This window comes from Anomaloglossus baeobatrachus, chromosome 2 (genome assembly GCF_048569485.1).
Source record: "Anomaloglossus baeobatrachus isolate aAnoBae1 chromosome 2, aAnoBae1.hap1, whole genome shotgun sequence".
Taxonomy (NCBI): domain Eukaryota; kingdom Metazoa; phylum Chordata; class Amphibia; order Anura; family Aromobatidae; genus Anomaloglossus; species Anomaloglossus baeobatrachus.
The window spans coordinates 160,389,608-160,408,671 of NC_134354.1; the positions used below are offsets into that span (position 1 = coordinate 160,389,608).

General features: G+C 43.9%; 1 protein-coding gene across 2 annotated transcripts in view; it reads right to left on the reverse strand.

The window, feature by feature from the left end:
• Window positions 1-1,690: 1,690 nt before the first annotated feature.
• Window positions 1,691-19,064, reverse strand: part of DHRSX (dehydrogenase/reductase X-linked) — a 405,907-nt gene continuing 388,533 nt past the window's right edge. For both annotated transcript variants that reach the window (XM_075335466.1, XM_075335468.1), the window contains exon 7: window positions 1,691-2,415. In XM_075335466.1, the coding sequence (XP_075191581.1) occupies window positions 2,230-2,415 (186 nt within the window). In that variant the 3' untranslated portion in view covers window positions 1,691-2,229. The remainder of the gene's footprint in view (window positions 2,416-19,064) is intronic.

The following is a 19,064-nucleotide window of genomic DNA, read 5'->3' on the forward strand; positions in this document are numbered from 1 at the left end:
TGTTGTGGAGAAGTTTAAAGCCGGATTTGGTTCCAAAAAGATTTCCAAAACTTTAAACATCCCAAGGAGCATTTTGCAAGCGATCATATTGAAATGGAAGGAGTATCATACCACTGCAAATCTACCAAGACCTGGCCGTCCATCCAAACTTTCATCTCAAACAAGCAGAAGACTGATCAGAGATGCAGCCAAGAGGCGCATGATCACTCTGGATGAACTACAGAAATCTACAGCTGATGTGGAAGAGTCTGTCCATAGGACAACAATCAGTCGTACGCTGCAGAAATCTGGCCTTTATGGAAGAGTGGCAAGGAGAAAGCCATTTCTCAAAGATATCTATAAAAAGTGTAATTAAAAGCTTGCCACAAGCCACCTTTGAGGCACACCAAACATGTCGAAGAAAGTGATCTGATCAGATGAAACCAAAATCAAACTATTTGGGCAGAATGCCAAACGATATGTTTGGCGTAAAAGCAACACAGTGCATCACCCTGAACACACTGTCAAACATGGTGGTGGCAGCATCATGGTTTGGGCCTGCTTTTCTTCAGCAGGGACAGGGAAGATGGTTAAAAGTGATGGGAAGATGGATGGAGCCAAATACAGGACCATTCTTGAAGAATACCTGTTGGAATCTGCAAAAGAGACTGGGATGGAGATTTGTCTTCCAACAAGACAATGATCGCAAACATAAAGCAAAATCTACAATGGAATGGTTCACAAATAAACATATCCAGGTGTTAGAATGGCCAAGTCAAAGTCCAGACCTGAATCCAATTGAGAATCTGTGGAAAGAGCTGAAAACTGCTGTTCACAAACATTCTCCATCCAACCTCACTCAGCTCCAGCTGTTTGCAAAGGAAGAATGGGCAAGAATTTCAGTCTCTCGATGTACAAAACTGATAGACATACTCCAAGCGATTTGCAGCTATAATCGCAGGAAAAGGTGGCGCTACAAAGTATTAACTCAATGGGATAAATAATATTGCACGCCCCACTTTTCAGTTATTTATTTTTTAAAAAAGTTTAAAATAAGCAATAAATTTCGTTCAACTTCACAATTGTGTCCCACTTGTTGTTGATTCTTCACCATAACATTAAAATTTGTATCTTTATGTTTGAAGCCTGAAATGTGGGAAAAAGTTGAAAAATTCAAGGGAGCCGAATACTTTCGCAAGGTGCTGTATCAGTACATCCAAGATCCAAGGAGTTATAGCCAAAACTTTGAGGATTTGTCTTCATCCAATCTAACAAATCCATAACCTATCTAAAGCTGGGTTCACACATAGCGACGTCGCTGTTACGTCACCATTTTCTGTAACGCAACAGCGACCTTGTAAGTCGCTGTTATGATCACTGCTTAGCTGTCAAACACAGCAGAAGCAGCAGCGATCATAACGACACGCGTCGCTGTGCTACATGTGCAGAGAGCAGGGAGCCGCGCTTAGCGCTGGCTCCCTGCACTCCTAGCTACAGTACACATCGGGTTAATTACCCGATGTGTACTGCAGCTACATGTGCAGAGAGCAGGGAGCAGCGCACACTGCTTAGCGCTGGCTCCCTGCTCTCCTAGCTACAGTACACATCAGGTTAATTACCCAATGTGTACTGCAGCTAAATGTGTAGAGAGCAAGGAGCCGCGCACACTGCTTAGCGCTGGCTTCTTGCTCTCCTAGCTACAGTACACATTCTTTTCAGAAACTCAAAAATAAGAAACTCACAAATCTCCTATGATTACAACTTAAGCTTTCTGAAATTACTTATTACATCCAAGTGAATATCTAATGAACTCATCAAAATTATTAAGGCCACAATGTGTGTCAAAGGAATAATTCTACTCTTCATATGAAACATATTAGTATACCCAAAGCAAGCCGTACATAATAATGAATTCATAGAGGACTCTTCTGAAGCAACATGAACACAACTTGCCTGATCAGTTCACAGTTATCCATTAATATTCATGGCACAGAATTAAAGGACAGAATCCTTCAGGCAAAAGCTCTATATAATCACGGAAATGACTGAAATTGTACCTGGTGTATTACACACGGTTTGAATATTATGATTACAAAATTTTTAATTTGATCTAGTTTTTTCTATCAGTAATTTTAATAGCTAAACAAATATATTGGCTCCAGAGAAATAAGTGTCACAAATGAATCATATAACAGATGAAATCCTAATAGTCGCATCTGCAGAAAGGCTTGACTCTATAAAAGTAAAGTTTTATGATGAAGTAGGGAGGGTGGCCATCTTGCAGGTTTCAGTCCACAGTTTCTTCTGAAGTTCTAGATTATAAGACAAATCAGCAGACTTGGTCCTTGTACCATTATATAAGTAGCAGCCTCCAATTCCTTCTAGGTCTGGTGAGATAGACGAATAGATTGTGGTGGCCGCTCCTTCTTCTGCACTCTGTGTTGTGATGAGAACATAAGAAATATGGTTACAATTAATATCCATTAGTGCTGATTTTATTAACATCATTCAATCATTTAAAGGAGATATGTTACCAGATTTATGCTTCCCAATCTGAGGATAATATAATAGGGAAAGAAACATTAATTCTATCGGTGTCACTTACTGGAATTTATATTTGTAGTTTTAAAAAAATTCACTTTTTTATGTGCTGCAGACCTGCTAATCTTCTCAGTGATAAGCCGTATCTAATGACAAAGCATTGATTGACAGTTTTATACCTACAGTGTGCATAGACCACCCTGGTACGACGTCATTCTTGTGGTGGGAAGGACATGTGATTACAGCCATTTGGCTAATCTTAAGAAGAGCCACGGCTAGTTTAAGGAAAGAGGTGGTACTCCCACTCCCATGCGGCGGCCATGGGTCACTGTCGTTGCTGGTAGAATGGAACATGCAATTGATTTGCACCATCTATACTGGATAAGATCTTTCAATAATCCACTTTCAATTTAGAATTTCAAGACATAATATGAATAGAAAGCAACTTCAGAATATACAAAAAGAAAAGGAGTAAAAAAAAAGTAAATAAATAGATATTAATAAATGTAGCCTTTAAGACAGGGCTTCTCAGACTCTTTCTTCTTCGGCTTCACCAGACAGAGAAAGATTTGAGCCTCATTTTCTATTTGAATGTAAAAGTACCGTATTTGTCTAGTGAACTCTGCATCACTCTAAAATAAGTACAGAATAAGTTAAACCAGAGATTTTTGCGAAAGAAAGGACTGTGTAAGTTATAATCATTTCTGGGGTTGCTGCACCTCATGATCACCTCCTTACACCTGGAGTAGTACCCCTGTAAAGTGAATGTACGCCATGTCATTTTCAGGTCCAAGATTCTGCTTGAATTATTTCTTAATGTAGCTTTTCACTGGTCAGTACTCCTTTTGTTGGTACTTAGCTCTAATTATCCAAGTATTCAATATTGAGAGTTTAAAATGTAATTTTTTTTATCCTTATTTAGGGTTTTATAAAATCATGTTTTAAAAAGGAGTTCATTGGTGTATTTTTTATTACATATTTGAGCACTATCTGTAATAATTTCTGTCTAGCGTGTCAGTGTATGGCACACATGCTTCACAACACACCCAAACAACAAAAAAAGGCCAGATGATCCTAGCACATATGCTGGAGCCATATCTGCTGTGAACTGTGCATATTCTATGATATATGCACTTCACAGTCTAACGGAAGTTAGGGACAGAAGTAGAAGATCCTGTAGCTGCCAAGAGATAATTCTATGGCTATTGCTGGTGTACTAGTGGACACAGACAGAAAATAAAGCCCCTGTGAAAGAACAATATGTGGGCCATTTGCAGTCCAATAGCTAAACATAATGCACATGGAAGGTGCAAGTGGGCCCTTTAACCCTTTGGGCCTCTGTGCAGCTGCACAAGTTGCACTAATAGCATGTGCACCCCTGCAATGTTGTCATTAACAATAAGCGCTAGTATTTTATTGTTGGGTAGCATCGATAAGCACCTGTACCTTACTGTTGGGTGAGTAGCATCGATATAGAACGCTACCATACCTTACTATTGGGTGGGTAGCACTGATAGGCACCTGTACCTTACTGTTGGGTGGGTAGCATTAATATGCACCTCTATCTTAATGTAGGGTGCGTAGCACTGATAGGCACCTGTACCTTACTGTTGGGTGGGTAGCATCGATATACCCTCTACCTTACCGTTAGGTGGATAGAAAAGATAGACACCTACTTTACTGTTGGGTGGGTAGCATTGATAGCCACTTGTACCTTACTGTTGGGTGGAAAGCATCAATAGCCACCTCTACTTTACAGTTGGTTGAGTAACTTTGATGGGCATCTCTACCTTAGTGTTGGATGGGTGGCATTAATAGGCACCTCTACCTTACCGTCGGGTGGGTAGCATCAGTAGGCACCCCTACTTTATTGTTGGGTGTGTAGCATCAATAGGCAACCCTATCTTATTGTTGGGTAGCCACAATGGTAGGTAACGTGTCAGGTCACTAACAGAGGAAGGGACCAGGCCAATTCTTCCGTAACCATATTTCACTACGTTTCCTCTGCTGGACAATATTGTAAAATATGAAATATCAATAATTATCTGTATGTCATCACCAATGAGAGCTTGAAAGTTTTCTGTATAAGCAAAAAAAAAGTGTCCTCTAGTGGTGAATTTAGGCAGTCAAAAAGTTACCAAAAATTCAAGCTCTGCATCAAAAAACACACTGACTGCTGCATAATAAGATTTCTTAGGAAATTAATGAGCAGAATATAAAGAAAAAAAAAACCCAAATTGATATTCAAGGCTGGACAGTCATCACAAATACCATTGGTACAAAAAAAGTGGCAATTCACAGGTGCAACATCTCAATTGCTCTTGCCCAGCAATGAAGCTTCACTTCAAACGTCCTCGATAAATAATCTGCAAAATGTAGTCACATTACTCAAGTCTCATCTAACGGCAACATGTTCCCTAACACAACTTGCTACATGACATTCACTGAACACTGCATGGATCGTGTTCTAAAGCGTATGACGGTGCTCACTGCCATGGAAAACACATGAAACATTTATTTTTGGCTTTTAAATCTCCCTTGATAGGAGTTTCCCACTGATTCTGTTTACCATCTTTTACATTTTGCATGACTAAATCTTGGTATCAGAGGATGAGAAGATAATGAAAAACATTTGAAGCACTGTTTAGCGGTTTTGAAGTTGGTATTAATATTTAATAGTCAATAGTAAGCAGGTCTTAAAGAATTTGTTATTTTAGTAGAAACAGTTCCAAATGCCTAAATATATTATGCTAATAAAGAAAAAAAAAGGAACAGCAGATGGCAAATCAATCCAGACAGATATACTGTATGTATCCAATATCGAATGTCATAGATTATAGTCTTGGCTCATGGAGTCAAGTTTATCATGATGGTCATCCATTCTACTATACAACATCTCTGGTGGACATGCCAACTGGAGCTACTGGCATAATGGCAGACTTTCCCACCGCATGTGGGAAGGGGAGTTATTTAAATAAGTGTGCCAATATTTGACCACCTTTTTACCTGTCGTCATCCCATTTGTTAAAATTTAGAAAAGGAAATTTATATCTACAGTTAATTTCCCAATAGGAGGAGAGTAAAGACTTAGCGGTAGCGATGTAAATATCTTGATGAACAATGGATTCTATTTCAAGAGGTGTTTCATGACAGCACGGCTCGGATAAGGGTTGGTGTAAGCAATTTATTACAATATTTAGTGGTTTTGTTTTTTATTACTGTTTTTTTCAGTAAGAAAACAGAATAGAGCACACAAATAAAGGATAAGATTACTAAAATTTCTAGAACTATAATAAATCGTGATGGGTGGACACAGACTGTAAAAGCCAGGGACCGCACAGTTTCAAACATACCCAAGTGCCAGGCCTGGAATTCTCAGGGAATTCCGGTATTGATCAGGAAACTCGGGAAATAATACAAAAAATAAAGAAAATAAGAATCAAGCAAGTGTTTCATACTTAGTCACCGGCGCAGCTGTAACTGCCCCGGCGGCCGCTCATTCACTTCCAGAGCCACTCATTATCCTTCATTGCATATGCACTGCTTTCCCTGCCTGCCAGCGTCTGTCAATGGTTGCAGTTATAAAATATAGGTCAGGTAAAGAGAAAACCGGTTTAAATGCCGCGCTAAAAACCACTGATGTTGTAGATGAAAAAGATTTCCTTTATTTCATAATTCTACGCGTTTCAGAGACATCTCCGTCTCCTTCCTCAGGAAAATAAATCATATTACAAAAAAGGGGCAACAGAGCCTATATCCAGCTCTACAATGGTTGCAGTTAGACGCACCCCCACGCTGGGTGACGTGTCTGATGCTATGTGCGTCTATCGTACAGTAAAAATAAACAAATAAAATATTTGGCGTGGGGTCACCCCATATTATGATATCCAGAATAGATAAAGCATATGGCTACAGGCTGCAGCCCCCGGCCATGTGCTTATCTTGGCTGTGTATCAAACAATATTTTTTTTAATTATTTAAATAAATCATTTAATAAAAAAATGGCGTGTGGTCCCTCTACAAATTTTTATACCAAGCCATGATAAAACCCGACAGCTGGGGCTGGTATTCTCAGGCTGGGGAGACCCATGCTTATTAAGCCCCAGCCTAAAAATAGCAGCTTGCAGCTGCCTGGAATTCCCACATTCAATAGATGTGACAGTCCCAGCACCTTATCAGGCTCTTCCAGATTGCCCTGGTGGGGTGACAATCTGGCTATTAAGCAGTTAATGTCAGCTCACAGTTGCCACTAAGCCCTAGATTAGTGATGGGGAGAACAAACACAAACACCCAAAATCTTTTCTTTGAAATAAAATACAAAAACACACTCCGTTTCACCCCTTTATTAACTCCAAAAACACCCATGCATGTTAGACGTAATATACACAAGGTCTCATGACAAATCCCGTTCTGCTACATCTGAAGCTTTCAGCGAGAGCCATAGCACATGACTGCGTGCTGTGAGCTTCAAGCAGAGACTGAGTGTGCTGCACGATCAGTGGTGACGTCAGTCAGGTGATTTGCAGTCACAGCTGGAGGTTCCAATGGCCCTTCACCTGTGACCACAGGTAACCTAAGGTCAGGTTACCCGTGGTCACAGGTGGCAGGTCGTGGGAACCTCCAGCTATGACCGCAACTTACCTGAGTGATGTCACCACTCATCGCAGCTCATTTCTAGAGACAACCTTTTTAAGACTTGAAAAAAATCCAGCTCACCACCACCACCTGACCCCACCGCGCCTCAGTCTTGGACACCGGCCCTGCCCTGGCCACACAGCAATAATCAAGAAGAGTAGTCCAGCTGAGTGCTAAACTCAGCTAGACTACTCTTCTTGATTATAACCTTTTTAAGAGCCAAATAAATTCCTATGCTCAAAGTAGCCCCTGCACTAATTTAAGCAGGAATTTTCTGTATTTCTTTGTAATATGAGAAGGTATGATAATGTCATGTCCCCACCCGAGTCCGCTCCTAAGACTTCTGCTCTGATCACCAGGCGATGCCATGTTCCCGCCGTGGATAGTGCTGGGGATGGGAGAGGAGTAGGTGCCAGTGGCTCTGATGGGCGAAGGCTCCGCTCATCCACTAAGCTGGGTTTCCCTGGGACCTGAAGTACCACTGGCTGACTGTAGGTGGCGTGTGTCTATCAGCTGAATTTATCATCATTCAGCTATAGACAATGGGAATACACCATACCCTTCTTATTCTCCCTCCTGTCTGTTGACCACTGCCAGAGATAGTTCTGTATTCCTGGTTCCTGTCCCGCCCTGTTCTTTTTAGTGAGTCTGGTGTTCTGACTTCTGCTTGTTTCCTGACTACCCTCCTGCCTGCCGTTTATGTACCTAGCTGCAATCTCCAGTTTTGACCTCTGTCTGATTTCCTGAATGCGCTCCTGCCTCCTGAGTTTGTCTCTTTTGTGCCTCCTGGTTTGAACCCTGCCCGACGACCACTCTTTCCTGGATTGCAGCCTTCTATAGAAAGTGATCTCCTGGACCTTGTGTAATTCCAAATCTCTGTATAAGGGTTAAAGGGTTTCAGGGTTCTTGAGGTCCTGCCAACTTGGTGGCTAGCCCTAGACTGTCCGTGACAGTCATCTTTAGTCTGGGTCAAGGGCAGACGTTACAGATAATAAGCTACAACTTGGAGAGAAAATTTCAGGGACCAAGATGATTTATTATTACTATAACATAGCAGAAAATTATGAAAAAGCAGTCTAAAGGGCGAAACATCTGCACATTGCAGGTAGAGGCTGCAGAAAGGTTCTGCACATGAGAATCTAAAAATCCTATGAATTTTTCATTTTCACCTGATCTACTCTTTACGGTCAATGTGAGGAGGATAAGCTGCAAATCAGCATATTTATAATTTACTAGAAGGTGGCCCGATTCTAACACATCGGGTATTCTAGAATTTATTGTATAGTTAATGTTTGATTTTTGATATATATATATATATATATATACACACACATATATATATATATATATATTGATATATATTGATTTTTGAGATATATATATATATATATATATATATACACATATATATATATATATATATATATATATATATATATATATATATATATATATAGATGTTGTTGTGTGTAGTTGCCAAGTGTTTGTGTAGGGCGCTGTAAATGTCCTGGGTGTTGTCTGGGTGTGGGGGGTGTGAAAGCGGTGTTTGTGTGTTGCGTGTGTTGCATTGTTTGTGGAGCGCTGTGTGTCTGCAGCGTTGTGTGTGTCTGGTGCTGTGTGTGTTGCGCAGTTTGTGTGTGTGTGTGTGTGTGGGGTGCGTGTGTGTGTTTGCGGGGAGGTATGTTATGTGCAGTGTGTGTGTGTGTGTGTTGCATGGTGTGTGCGTATATTTGTGTGTGCCACGGTGTTTGTGTGTTGTGTATGTGCGGCGTTGTCTGTGTATGTGTGGGTGTCTGTGTAGGGCGGTGTTTGTGGTTCCCAGTGTGCGTGTGGTGTGTTGTGCGGTGCGTGTGGAGGTGTGTGTGTTTTGGGGGGAGGTGCGCACTCCCATCGTGTTCCATCCCCCATGCTGCGCACCCGCCATCGTGCTCCATCCCCCATGCTGCGCACCCCCCATCGTGCTCCATCCCCCATGCTGTGCACCCCCTATCGTGCTCCATCTTCCATGCTGCGCACCTCCATCGTGCTTCATCCCCCATGCTGCACACCCCTATCATGCTTCATCCACCTATGCTGCACACTCCCCATCGTGCTTCATCCACCCATGCTGCGCACACCCCATCGTGCTTCATCCCCCCATGCTGCGCACCCCCCATCATGCTCCATCCCCCATGCTGCGCACCCCTCAGAGAGGACTATAATAGGAGGACTATAATAGGAGGAGTAGTCCTGGGGGGGAAGGAGTATAATAGGAGGAGTAGTCCTGGAGGTGAGGAGTATAATAGGAGGAGTAGTCCTGGAGGTGAGGCGCATAATAGGAGGAGTAGTCCTGGAGATGAAGAGTATAATAGGAGGAGTAGTCCTGGGGAGAGATGAGTATAATAGGAGGAGTAGTCCTGGGGAGAGAGGAATGTAATAGGAGGAGTAGTCCTGGGGGGAGAAGAGTATAATAGGAGGAGTAGTCCTGGGGGGAGAGGAGGATAATAGGGGGAGTAGTCCTGAGGGGAGAGGAGGATAATAGGGGTAGTAGTCCTGGGGGGTGAGGAGTATAATAGGAGAAGTAGTCCTGGGGGGAGAGGAGTCTAATAGGAGGAGGAGTTCTGGAGGGAGAGGCGTCTAATAGGAGTAGTTGTCCTGGGGGGAGAGGCGTCTAATAGGAGGAGTAGTCCTGGAGGGAGATGAGTATAAGAGTATAATAGGAGAAGTAGTCCTGGGGGGAGAGGCGTCTAATAGGTGGAGTAGTCCTGGGGGGAGGTGTATAGGTGCTCAATGTGTGCGGGGGGCGGGGCCAAGTGGGCATCGTGTGCCTGGGGCAGGGCCGAGCAGGCATCGTGTTCGGGGGACTGGGCTGAGCGGACATCGTGTGCGGGGGCAGGGCCGAGCGGGCAATGTGTGCGGGGGGCATGGCCGGGCCGAGCGGGCGGTGTGTGCGGGGAGCGTGGCCGGGCCAAGCGGGTGGTGTGTGCGAGAAGCGTGGCGGGGCCGAGCAGGCGGTGTCTGCGGGGAGCGTGGCTGGGCCGAGCGGGCAGTGTGTGTGCGGGGAGAGTGGCCGGGCTGAGCGAGCGGTGTGTGCGGGGGGGCGTGGCGGTGCCAAGCGGGCGGTGTGTGCGGGGAGCGTGGCCGGGCCGAGCAGGCGGTGTGCGCGGGGGGCGTGGCCGGGCTGAGTGGGTGGTTTGTGTTGGGGGCGTGGCGGGGGCGTGGCGGGGCCGAGCGGGCGGTGTGTGCGGGGGGCGTGGCTGGCCAAGTGAACGGTGTGTGCGGGGGGCGTGGCCGGGCTGAGCGGGCAGTGTGTGCGGGGTGCGTGGCCGGGCCGAGCGGGCGGTGTGTGCGGGGGGTGTGGCCGAGCAGGCGGTGTGTGCGGGCCGAGCGGGCGGTGTGTGCGGGGAGCGTGGCCTGGCCGAGCGGGCAGTGCATGCGGGGGGCGTGGCCGGGCCAAGCAGCCAATGCGAAGGTTGTCACTGTAATAACGTAATTTTGGAGCAAGACAGACAGAATAAGGCAATTATATATACAGATTTGGTATTTTAGGAGGATCAAAGAAACAGAAAATCTTGCTACGCAGGCCAAATGTGCAGCCCAAATTCTGTAAATTGTAGCTATATAGCAAGGATTGAAAAATATAACTTTTAATATTTGATATCTAAAACGGACAATACATAATAGAATAATAAAGTGCAGTGCATTAAAATGTAAACAAAAGGATAGATCTCACCCGATTCTTCTCCACAAGTAGATCATACACCACCAGATATACAAAGGTGGAAGAGGGCCAGCTTGAAAAACACGTCAGTAAATACTACCCCTGTTGTGCCCATGCAGTAACTTCCGCCCTTACAAGGGCAGCACCCAAGTCAGATGGGCTACCCCAAACAGAATTGTCCCCTCCCAACGCGTTTCCCTCTCCAAATAATCAGCTTTCTGCTTGTGTGCAAGGTTGGCTGGGTATCTATTTGGTAATGAACTGATCTGTGTATGACACATATACTGCAAAGCAAGCAATATTTGCTCAGAACAGCAATTTCTTGCACAAAAGCAAAACCATGAGAAGCCATAAAGGTCACTACTCTAAATTCTACATCATGTTGAGAATTGCTGTGGCAAGCTTGCAGTTAATAATTTAAAAGGAAGCAGATGATATATTTCTGACTCTATAGAACCGGTTTCTCATTCTATTTCACAATATAGTTACCAAAAATCAGTTTGTTTTTGTACTTGATTCTGTGCATTTCCAATTACAACACACATGTACCCTGTCCATAGTACATAAACCTTTGGAACCACACTACTTGGAGACGTGACTCTTAAAGGGGCAACTGAAAATGTAACCATTTTAAATGGGGTTGCTCAAGAGCCATTGGCCGACACAGGTGTCCATATTTTGGTGTAAATGGGGAATTTTTTATATTGTGTCAGCAAGCAGAGATTAGAGGTAGTGGAGCAGCTGTTGGAACCAAAACCCTACAGATGTAGGGTGTTAAACGTTGCCCATACTCATGTCTTAGGTGGTCATCTGGGTATGGACAAAACACAGGAATGGATCTTCCAGAGATTCTACTGGCTTGGCTGCGACTGAAAGATTTTGAATTATTGCAAGTCCTGGCTGACCTTCCAGCTAACCATCCTGGTTGCTCACTTCCAAAGCCTGTTAGTGCCATTACCCATCAAAATCCTGTTTGCTTGCATAGCGATGGATTTACTAGGACCCCATGTCAAGTCCATTAGAGGGCAGCAGTATATCCTAGTGGTCATGAATTATGCTACCCTGTACCCACAGGCAGTACCATTGAGATATTCCTCTGCTAATGATATATCCAGATAACTAATCCAGATCTTTTCCTGAACCAGACTGCTGAAAGAAATCCTGATGGACCAATGGACCCCATTCATGTCAAAGGTCATAAGGGAATTATGGAAAGCCCTGCAGATCACACAACTCAGTACCTCGATATACCACCCGCAGACGGATGGATTCATGGAATAGTTTAATAAAACTTTGAGAGCAATCTTAAAGTAGGTTGTGGAATAGGATGGCCGAGACTGGGAATGTCTAGTACGGTACATGTTATTCTCCATCAGAGAAGTTACACAAGCCTCTACAGAGTTTTCCTCTTTGAGCCATGATTGGGGAAGCCTTCTGGGCAAGGTCCAGGTAATTTTTGATGCCTTAAGGAAGGTGGGGGTTTCATCAACCTGAAGAAATGTGTTGTCGGGAAGGAAGAAGCCAGATATATAGGCTATGTCATGGGCAGGGGCAAAATCAAGCCCCAAGTAAATAAGGTAGACACCACTCAGAACTGGCCACAACCACTCTCGAAAAACATCCAAAAGTTGTCTATGGCCACGTGATCTTCAGAAGAAAGGAAGCTAGCCCTGTTGGTGGCACCAGACATCAATAAGCAACATGTTGTCCAGATTAATGCATCACAGGTTGGGCTCTTACGAAAAGAATTACTCCATTGTGGAAAAATGTTTCGCAATCAAATGGGTGTGGACGCTTTAAGATACTAACTATTAGGCAGGAAATTTAAGTCAGCGTCAGAGCATGCCCCGCTGAAATGGATGAGGGAGAAGAAAAGAAAAAATGCCTGTGTGACCAGGTGGTTCCTTGCACTTCAGTACTTTAGATTCCATGTAGAACATAGGCTCAGGAAACTACATGGCAATGCAGACAATCTGTCAAGAATCCACTGTTTGATGGTGGAAGGTGTCAAGCTTTGGGCAGAAGGGGATATGTAAGATGGCAGCCAGATACATCATGGAGAGAAGCTATGTATCACAGGGGGTTATCTTATGTGATGTAAGCCTGGACCCTAGCTTTAGTAGATATAGTATTGAGAGGGTTAATAGGGCTGACAAGGGCAGTCATGGAGACAGGTGGAACTGGCTGCTCACATATCCCGACCCTGGTGAGTGATATGGTGGACATAAGAATGTCTAGGTGGGTTCATTACCCTGTCAGTGTGTGGAGGTAAGAAGTTCTCTTGTGTGAAGTCTCCATGTTTGGACTTGTGTGTGTGCTGAAATAATATTGTAGTGGTTTTATTAGGACTGTGTATTCTGTATTCTGGAAAGAAAGGCCATATATTTTTCTGTTATTGTGGCTTGCTTTACGGAATTTAAATAAAGTTTCCTGAGTCTACCTCAACACTGCCAAATTAGCCGTATCACTACAACTCCTTATAATTTTTTTGTCCAGAGATGGGGCCACTTACCAATGAGCACAGAATTGGAGCCACAAAAGACTGTATATCTTAAAAAAAAAACAAAAAAAAAACAACAAAAAACATAGGGATCCGGGGGCTACAATTTTGACAAATTGCTCATAACACTGCTCCAAAAATAAACAATGTTGTAGAAACGATAGTGAGATTGCTTTGTTTTGCCAAAATTTGAATAATAGAGCAAAACAACAAACTTTAGTGACATCAGTTACATGATCATAATCCTGCACTTCAGTCAACATTAAAGGGAACCTGTCAGCAAGAAAATGCAGTCAAATCTGGAAGCACAATGTTATAGAGTAGTAGGAGCTGAGCAAATTGATGTAGTTTTGTGGGGAGAGATTCAGTATAACCTGTTTTCATCATTTAATCCTCTGCTCTCTCTAAGATTTTCAGTCCAGTGGGCGGTCTTATCAGTGACTGACTGTAACGCCTGCCTGGAACCACAGACTCAGACTGGCTGTAATGGACAGGCTAGAGAGAAGCCACTCATCAAGCAGAACCCCTAGAACCCTGAAAACCTTTAACCCCTATACAGGGATTTGGAATTACACAGGGCCCCCGGTGTTCACTACCTGTGGAAGGCTGCAGTCTGATGAGAGTAGTAGTCAGGCAGGGTTAAACCAGGAATTGCAGAACAGGGACAGAATCAGGCAAGCAAAGACGTAATCAGGAAACCAAGCAGGGGTAAAATCCGGGACTGGCGGCGAGGTACAGAAATGGCAGTCAGAAGGGTAGTCAGAAAACAAGTCCAAACACAGGGGGTCACTATGCAAAACAGAGAGGGAGCCAGGTAACAGGAAAACAGAACTACCCCTGGCAATAACCAGCATACAGGAGGGGGAATAAAAAGGGTGTGGTGTCTTCCCATTGGCTGAGGGTGAATGATGGTAATTTCAGCTGGAAGACACACGTCACCTACAGTGAGCCAGTGGTACTGCAGATCCCAGGGAAACCCAGCTTAGTGGATGAGCGGAGCCTGCGTCCACCAGAGTCATTGGCACCAACTCCTTTCCCATCACCAACACTATCCACAGCAGGAACACGGCGTCGCCTTGGGATTGAAGTAAAAGTCACAGGATCGGACTTCAGTGGGGACGTGACACTGACAGCTTTCTTTGTATAAGTGTGCATAAAGATAACACTGTCAGTCACTGGTAAACTGCCCACTGGACCGAAAATACGAGAGAGCAGTGGATTAAATGAAAAGAGGTTATACTGAATCTTTCCTCACAAATCTATACATTAATCTGCTCAGCTCAACCTGCTCTACAACATTGTGCCTGCAGATTGGACTGTATTCTCATGCTGACAGGTTCTCTTTAAGAAGGAAACTGAACTGGTAAGTGTAGTGCGTGCAAGTGCACTCCAAGGTTGCCAACTTTACTTTTTATTTTTTGTAAACAGTTTATCAAAAAATCACAAACGGACAATACTTTTTACGGGTATTTGCTGAGCAGCATACACACTGTCATTCCTCTGAGGCCATGAAAAAGGTAATGTGCACCGAAACGTTGGACAAATTCTATACAGATATATCATGCTGTATTGATTTTCAACAAATAATCTTTATTCATCGAATGACGTAGTATCGTCTCTTACTATATGGATTATTTCTTCCACTGTGCACCTACCCATACCTGTTCCGTGTGCCCACCATTTACCTTCCTTAGAGCTCATAACACTGATATATCAGCTGCATTCACTGTAATATGATGATAATTACAGTGAAAATTATCTGAATAAGTTTCTTCAACTTTAAAAAAAATCAGATACATGACATTTTCTTTTTACAGACAATGGAAAAAAGTGCCCTATTTCTATTGTACTGTCCTAGAATTTCTAAATGGTTGTCAACACAGATGCAGTCTATACTGTCTTTTTAAAGTATATACTCTAAATGGGCTATAGTCAGCAGTGGGGTGCCACAGGGATCTGTACTAGGACCAATTCTTTTTAATCTCTTTATTAATGATCTTGTGGATGAGATAGCTAGTAAAGTATCAGTCTTTGCTGATGACACCAAACTATGTAGGATATGAAAAACTGACCTTGATAGTACAATATTATAAAAAGATATGGATAAGATGTCAGAATGGGCAGGTACTTGGCAAATGAGATTTAATGTTGATAAAGGTAAAGTAATGCACCTAGGACGGATTAATCCTATAACTGCGTATACATTAAATGGAAGTAAACTCAACAGTACAGAACAGGAGAAGGACTTGGGTATTCTCATTACAAATAGGCTGAGCAGCAGCAGCACTCAATGCCAAGCAGCAGCTGCTAAGGCAAACAAGATTTTAGGGAGTATAAAAAGAGAGATTAGATCCTGTGATTCCAACGTATTGTTACCCCTCTATAAATCACTTGTAAGGCCACATCTGGAATATGGGATCCAGTTTTAGCCTTCACATTATAAAAATGACATTTAGTAGTTAGAGTCAGTTCAGAGGCGGGCAACTAGACTACTACAAGGAATGGAAGGCCTCCCATATGATGACAGGTTGAAAAAGTTAGATATGATTAGCTTAGAAAAAAAACATCTCAGAGGAGATCTCATTTATATGTATAAATACATGTATGGTCAATATAAAGGATTGGCACATGACTTAGGATACCGTCTCACTAAACGATATACCAGCGATTCCGACCATGATGTGACCTTGTCAGGATCGCTGGTGAGCTGTCAATCAGGCAGATCTCACCAGCGACCAGCCACCAGCCAGCAGCGACTCGTGGAAACGATGCTGCGCTTGGTAACCAAGGTAAATATCGAGTAAATAAGCAAAATGCTTTGCTTGGTTACCCGATATTTACCCTGGTTAACAGCGCACACCGCTTAGTGCTGGCTCCCTGCACTCGTAGTCAGGATACACATCGGGTTACCAAGCACAGCGCTTCGCTTAATTACCCAATGTGTACTCTGGCTACGTTTGCAGGGAGCCAGCGCTGGCAGCCTGAGAGCGGCGTACGCTAGTAACCAAGGTAAATATCGGGTAACCAAGCAAAGCGCTTCGCTTGGTTACCCGATGTGTACCTTGGTTACCAGAGTCTGCAGCCTCCAGACGCCGGCTCTCTACTCCTTGCACATTCAGGTCATTGCTCTCTCGCTGTCAAACACAGCGATGTGTGCTTCACAGCGGGAGAGCAACGACCAAAAAATGAACCAACACTGTGTGTAACAAGCAGCGATTTCACAGCAGGGGCCAGGTCGCTGCTTAGTGTCACACACAGCGAGATCGCTAATGAGGTCACTGGTGCATCACAAAAACCGTGACTCAGCAGCGATCTCGCTAGTGGTCTCGCTATGTGAGAAGTACCCCTTATTCCTTCCAAAGACAATACTAAGGACCAGGGGGCATACACTGCGAGTGGAAGAAAAGTGATTTCAGCAGCTAACTAGGAAAGGGTTCTTTACAGTTAGAGCAGTCAGACTGTGGAAGAGGTAGTAATGGCAGATACTATAACGGCTTTTAAAAAAGGGCTGGATGATTTCCTCAGTACACATAACATTGTTGGTTATAAATGACTTTTGTTCATTTTGTTATATACATATGTGTATAGGCTCCTTGGCTACCATATTTATTATCACATGGTTTAAGTCTGAGATGTCAGCAAACCAAGGAGTTTTGGGTTACCTGTTACCTAATCTAGGTTTTTATGAGTATTAGGATTAAAAGTTACATTTTAGCCTCTTCATTTTGCTTTGTACACTTAGAAATGACTTAGGAACAAAATGTAGAACTGGTGGAGGAAGGTTGAACTAGATGGACCTAGGTCTTTTTTCAACCTGAGTAACTTTGTAACTATGTAAAAGTATAGACTATGTAGTATGCGTAGCACATTTCAAGCACCTTAAGCATAAAAAATTTGTGATGTATATATTGTGTGACAAGCAGGAGCGTACCTAGGGAGGGCAAGAAGGGCATCTATCCCAGGCACAGCTGGCAGGGTGGAGCTGTTGAGCGCCTGATGCGGAGGTCTGAAGTGTCTCCCTGTCATCTGCTGCTTGGCGCCCCTATACTAGGATTCGGACATTCTCTGACCTGGGTGGAAAGTCTTTAGACTCAAGTATAACTGAAGTCCTAATCATTGACACTTCCAGGTTAGGGCGACGTCAGTAGCGTGATGAGGTGATCTGATCACAAATCTCATGTAACTGGCCCGCGCAGTAAAGGAGAGAACACCAAACATTCATTGTAATGGGTGGGGAAGGGGAAATTTGGAGCGAGAGGAAAGGATGAATGTGGACACAGAATGGGGTGTAAGGGGGGTGGATTTGAGGACACAGTTTGGGAAGCAAGGAAGAGATGGGTGCAAACATACTATGGCAAACAGTGCAGAATGTATGAGCAAAAAGTATGAGGAGCGAGATGGGGGAACGTATGTGGATATGGTATGGGGAGCGAGGGCCAAATTTGAGGACACAGTATGGGGAGCGGTGGGATGTGTGCCTACACAGTATGGGTATGAAGGGTGTAGGATGGGTTGTGTACACAGTAGGGGGATGTATGAGGAGCGAGCAGGGGCAGTAAACATACACAGTTTTGGGAGCAAGGGCGGATGGGATAGGTGTGGATGCAGTACAGGGAATGGGAGTGGATGTGTGAGGACAGAGTATGGAGAGCCAGTGAGTAAATATGTGAGGCAACAGAATAGAGAGTGTGGGAGGAGAGGGTGGTATAGAGAGGGAAGAGTATGGGGAACAGTGTAAGGGGACACTCAGGAGTAGACAATAACAGTCTTCACTCCTAAAATCTATTCTAAACTATGCTGCTCGGCTAATGCACCTGTCCCTCCGCTACTCCCCGACCTCTCCTCTCTGCCAATCCCTTCACTGGCTTGACATTGCCCAACGACTCCAGTTCAAAACACTAACCATGACATACAATGCCATCCACAACCTGTCTCCTCTCTACATCTGTGACCTAGTCTCCTGGTACTTACCTGCACATAACCTCCGATCCTCACAAGATCTCCTTCTCTACTCCCTTCTCATCTACTCTTCCCACCATCGCATCCAAGATTTCTCCCATGCCTCCCCCATACTCTGGAATGCTCTGCCACAACACATCAGACTCTCGCCTACCTTGACAAGCTTCAAAAGGAACCTGAAGACCCACCTCTTCCGACAAGCCTACAACTTGCCGTAACCCTCAGTCTGATATAGCGCCGCGCAACCAGTTCTACCCAATCTACTGTATCCTCACCTGTCCCTTGTAGACTGTGAGCCCTCGCGGGCAGGGACCTCTATCCTCCTGTACCAGTCTGTGCCTTGTATTGTTTATGATTATTGTAATTGTCCCTATTATGTATACCCCTTTGACATGTAAAGCGCTATGGAATTGATGGTGCTATAATAATAAATAAACAATAATAATAATAATAATAATATGGCAGGGAGGGGGAGTGTGATGAAAGAGCACAGTATAAAGACTGGGCACTATAGGGGGGACACTGTGAGAGTGCAGTATAAAAAGGGATGCTGCGTGTAGAAACAGAGGGCAGTGTGGAGGCCATGTAGCATAAGAGTGACAGAATATGGGTCTTATTTTGTGCAGGTAACACAGGGAGGGACAATTATTTATTCAGGGGCATTATAATCATTCTACTATTTTTATGGGCATAGTGACGGGATGTGCCTCAGAAGCACAGAGAAGATGGAAGTCTGCAGAGAAGACCTGT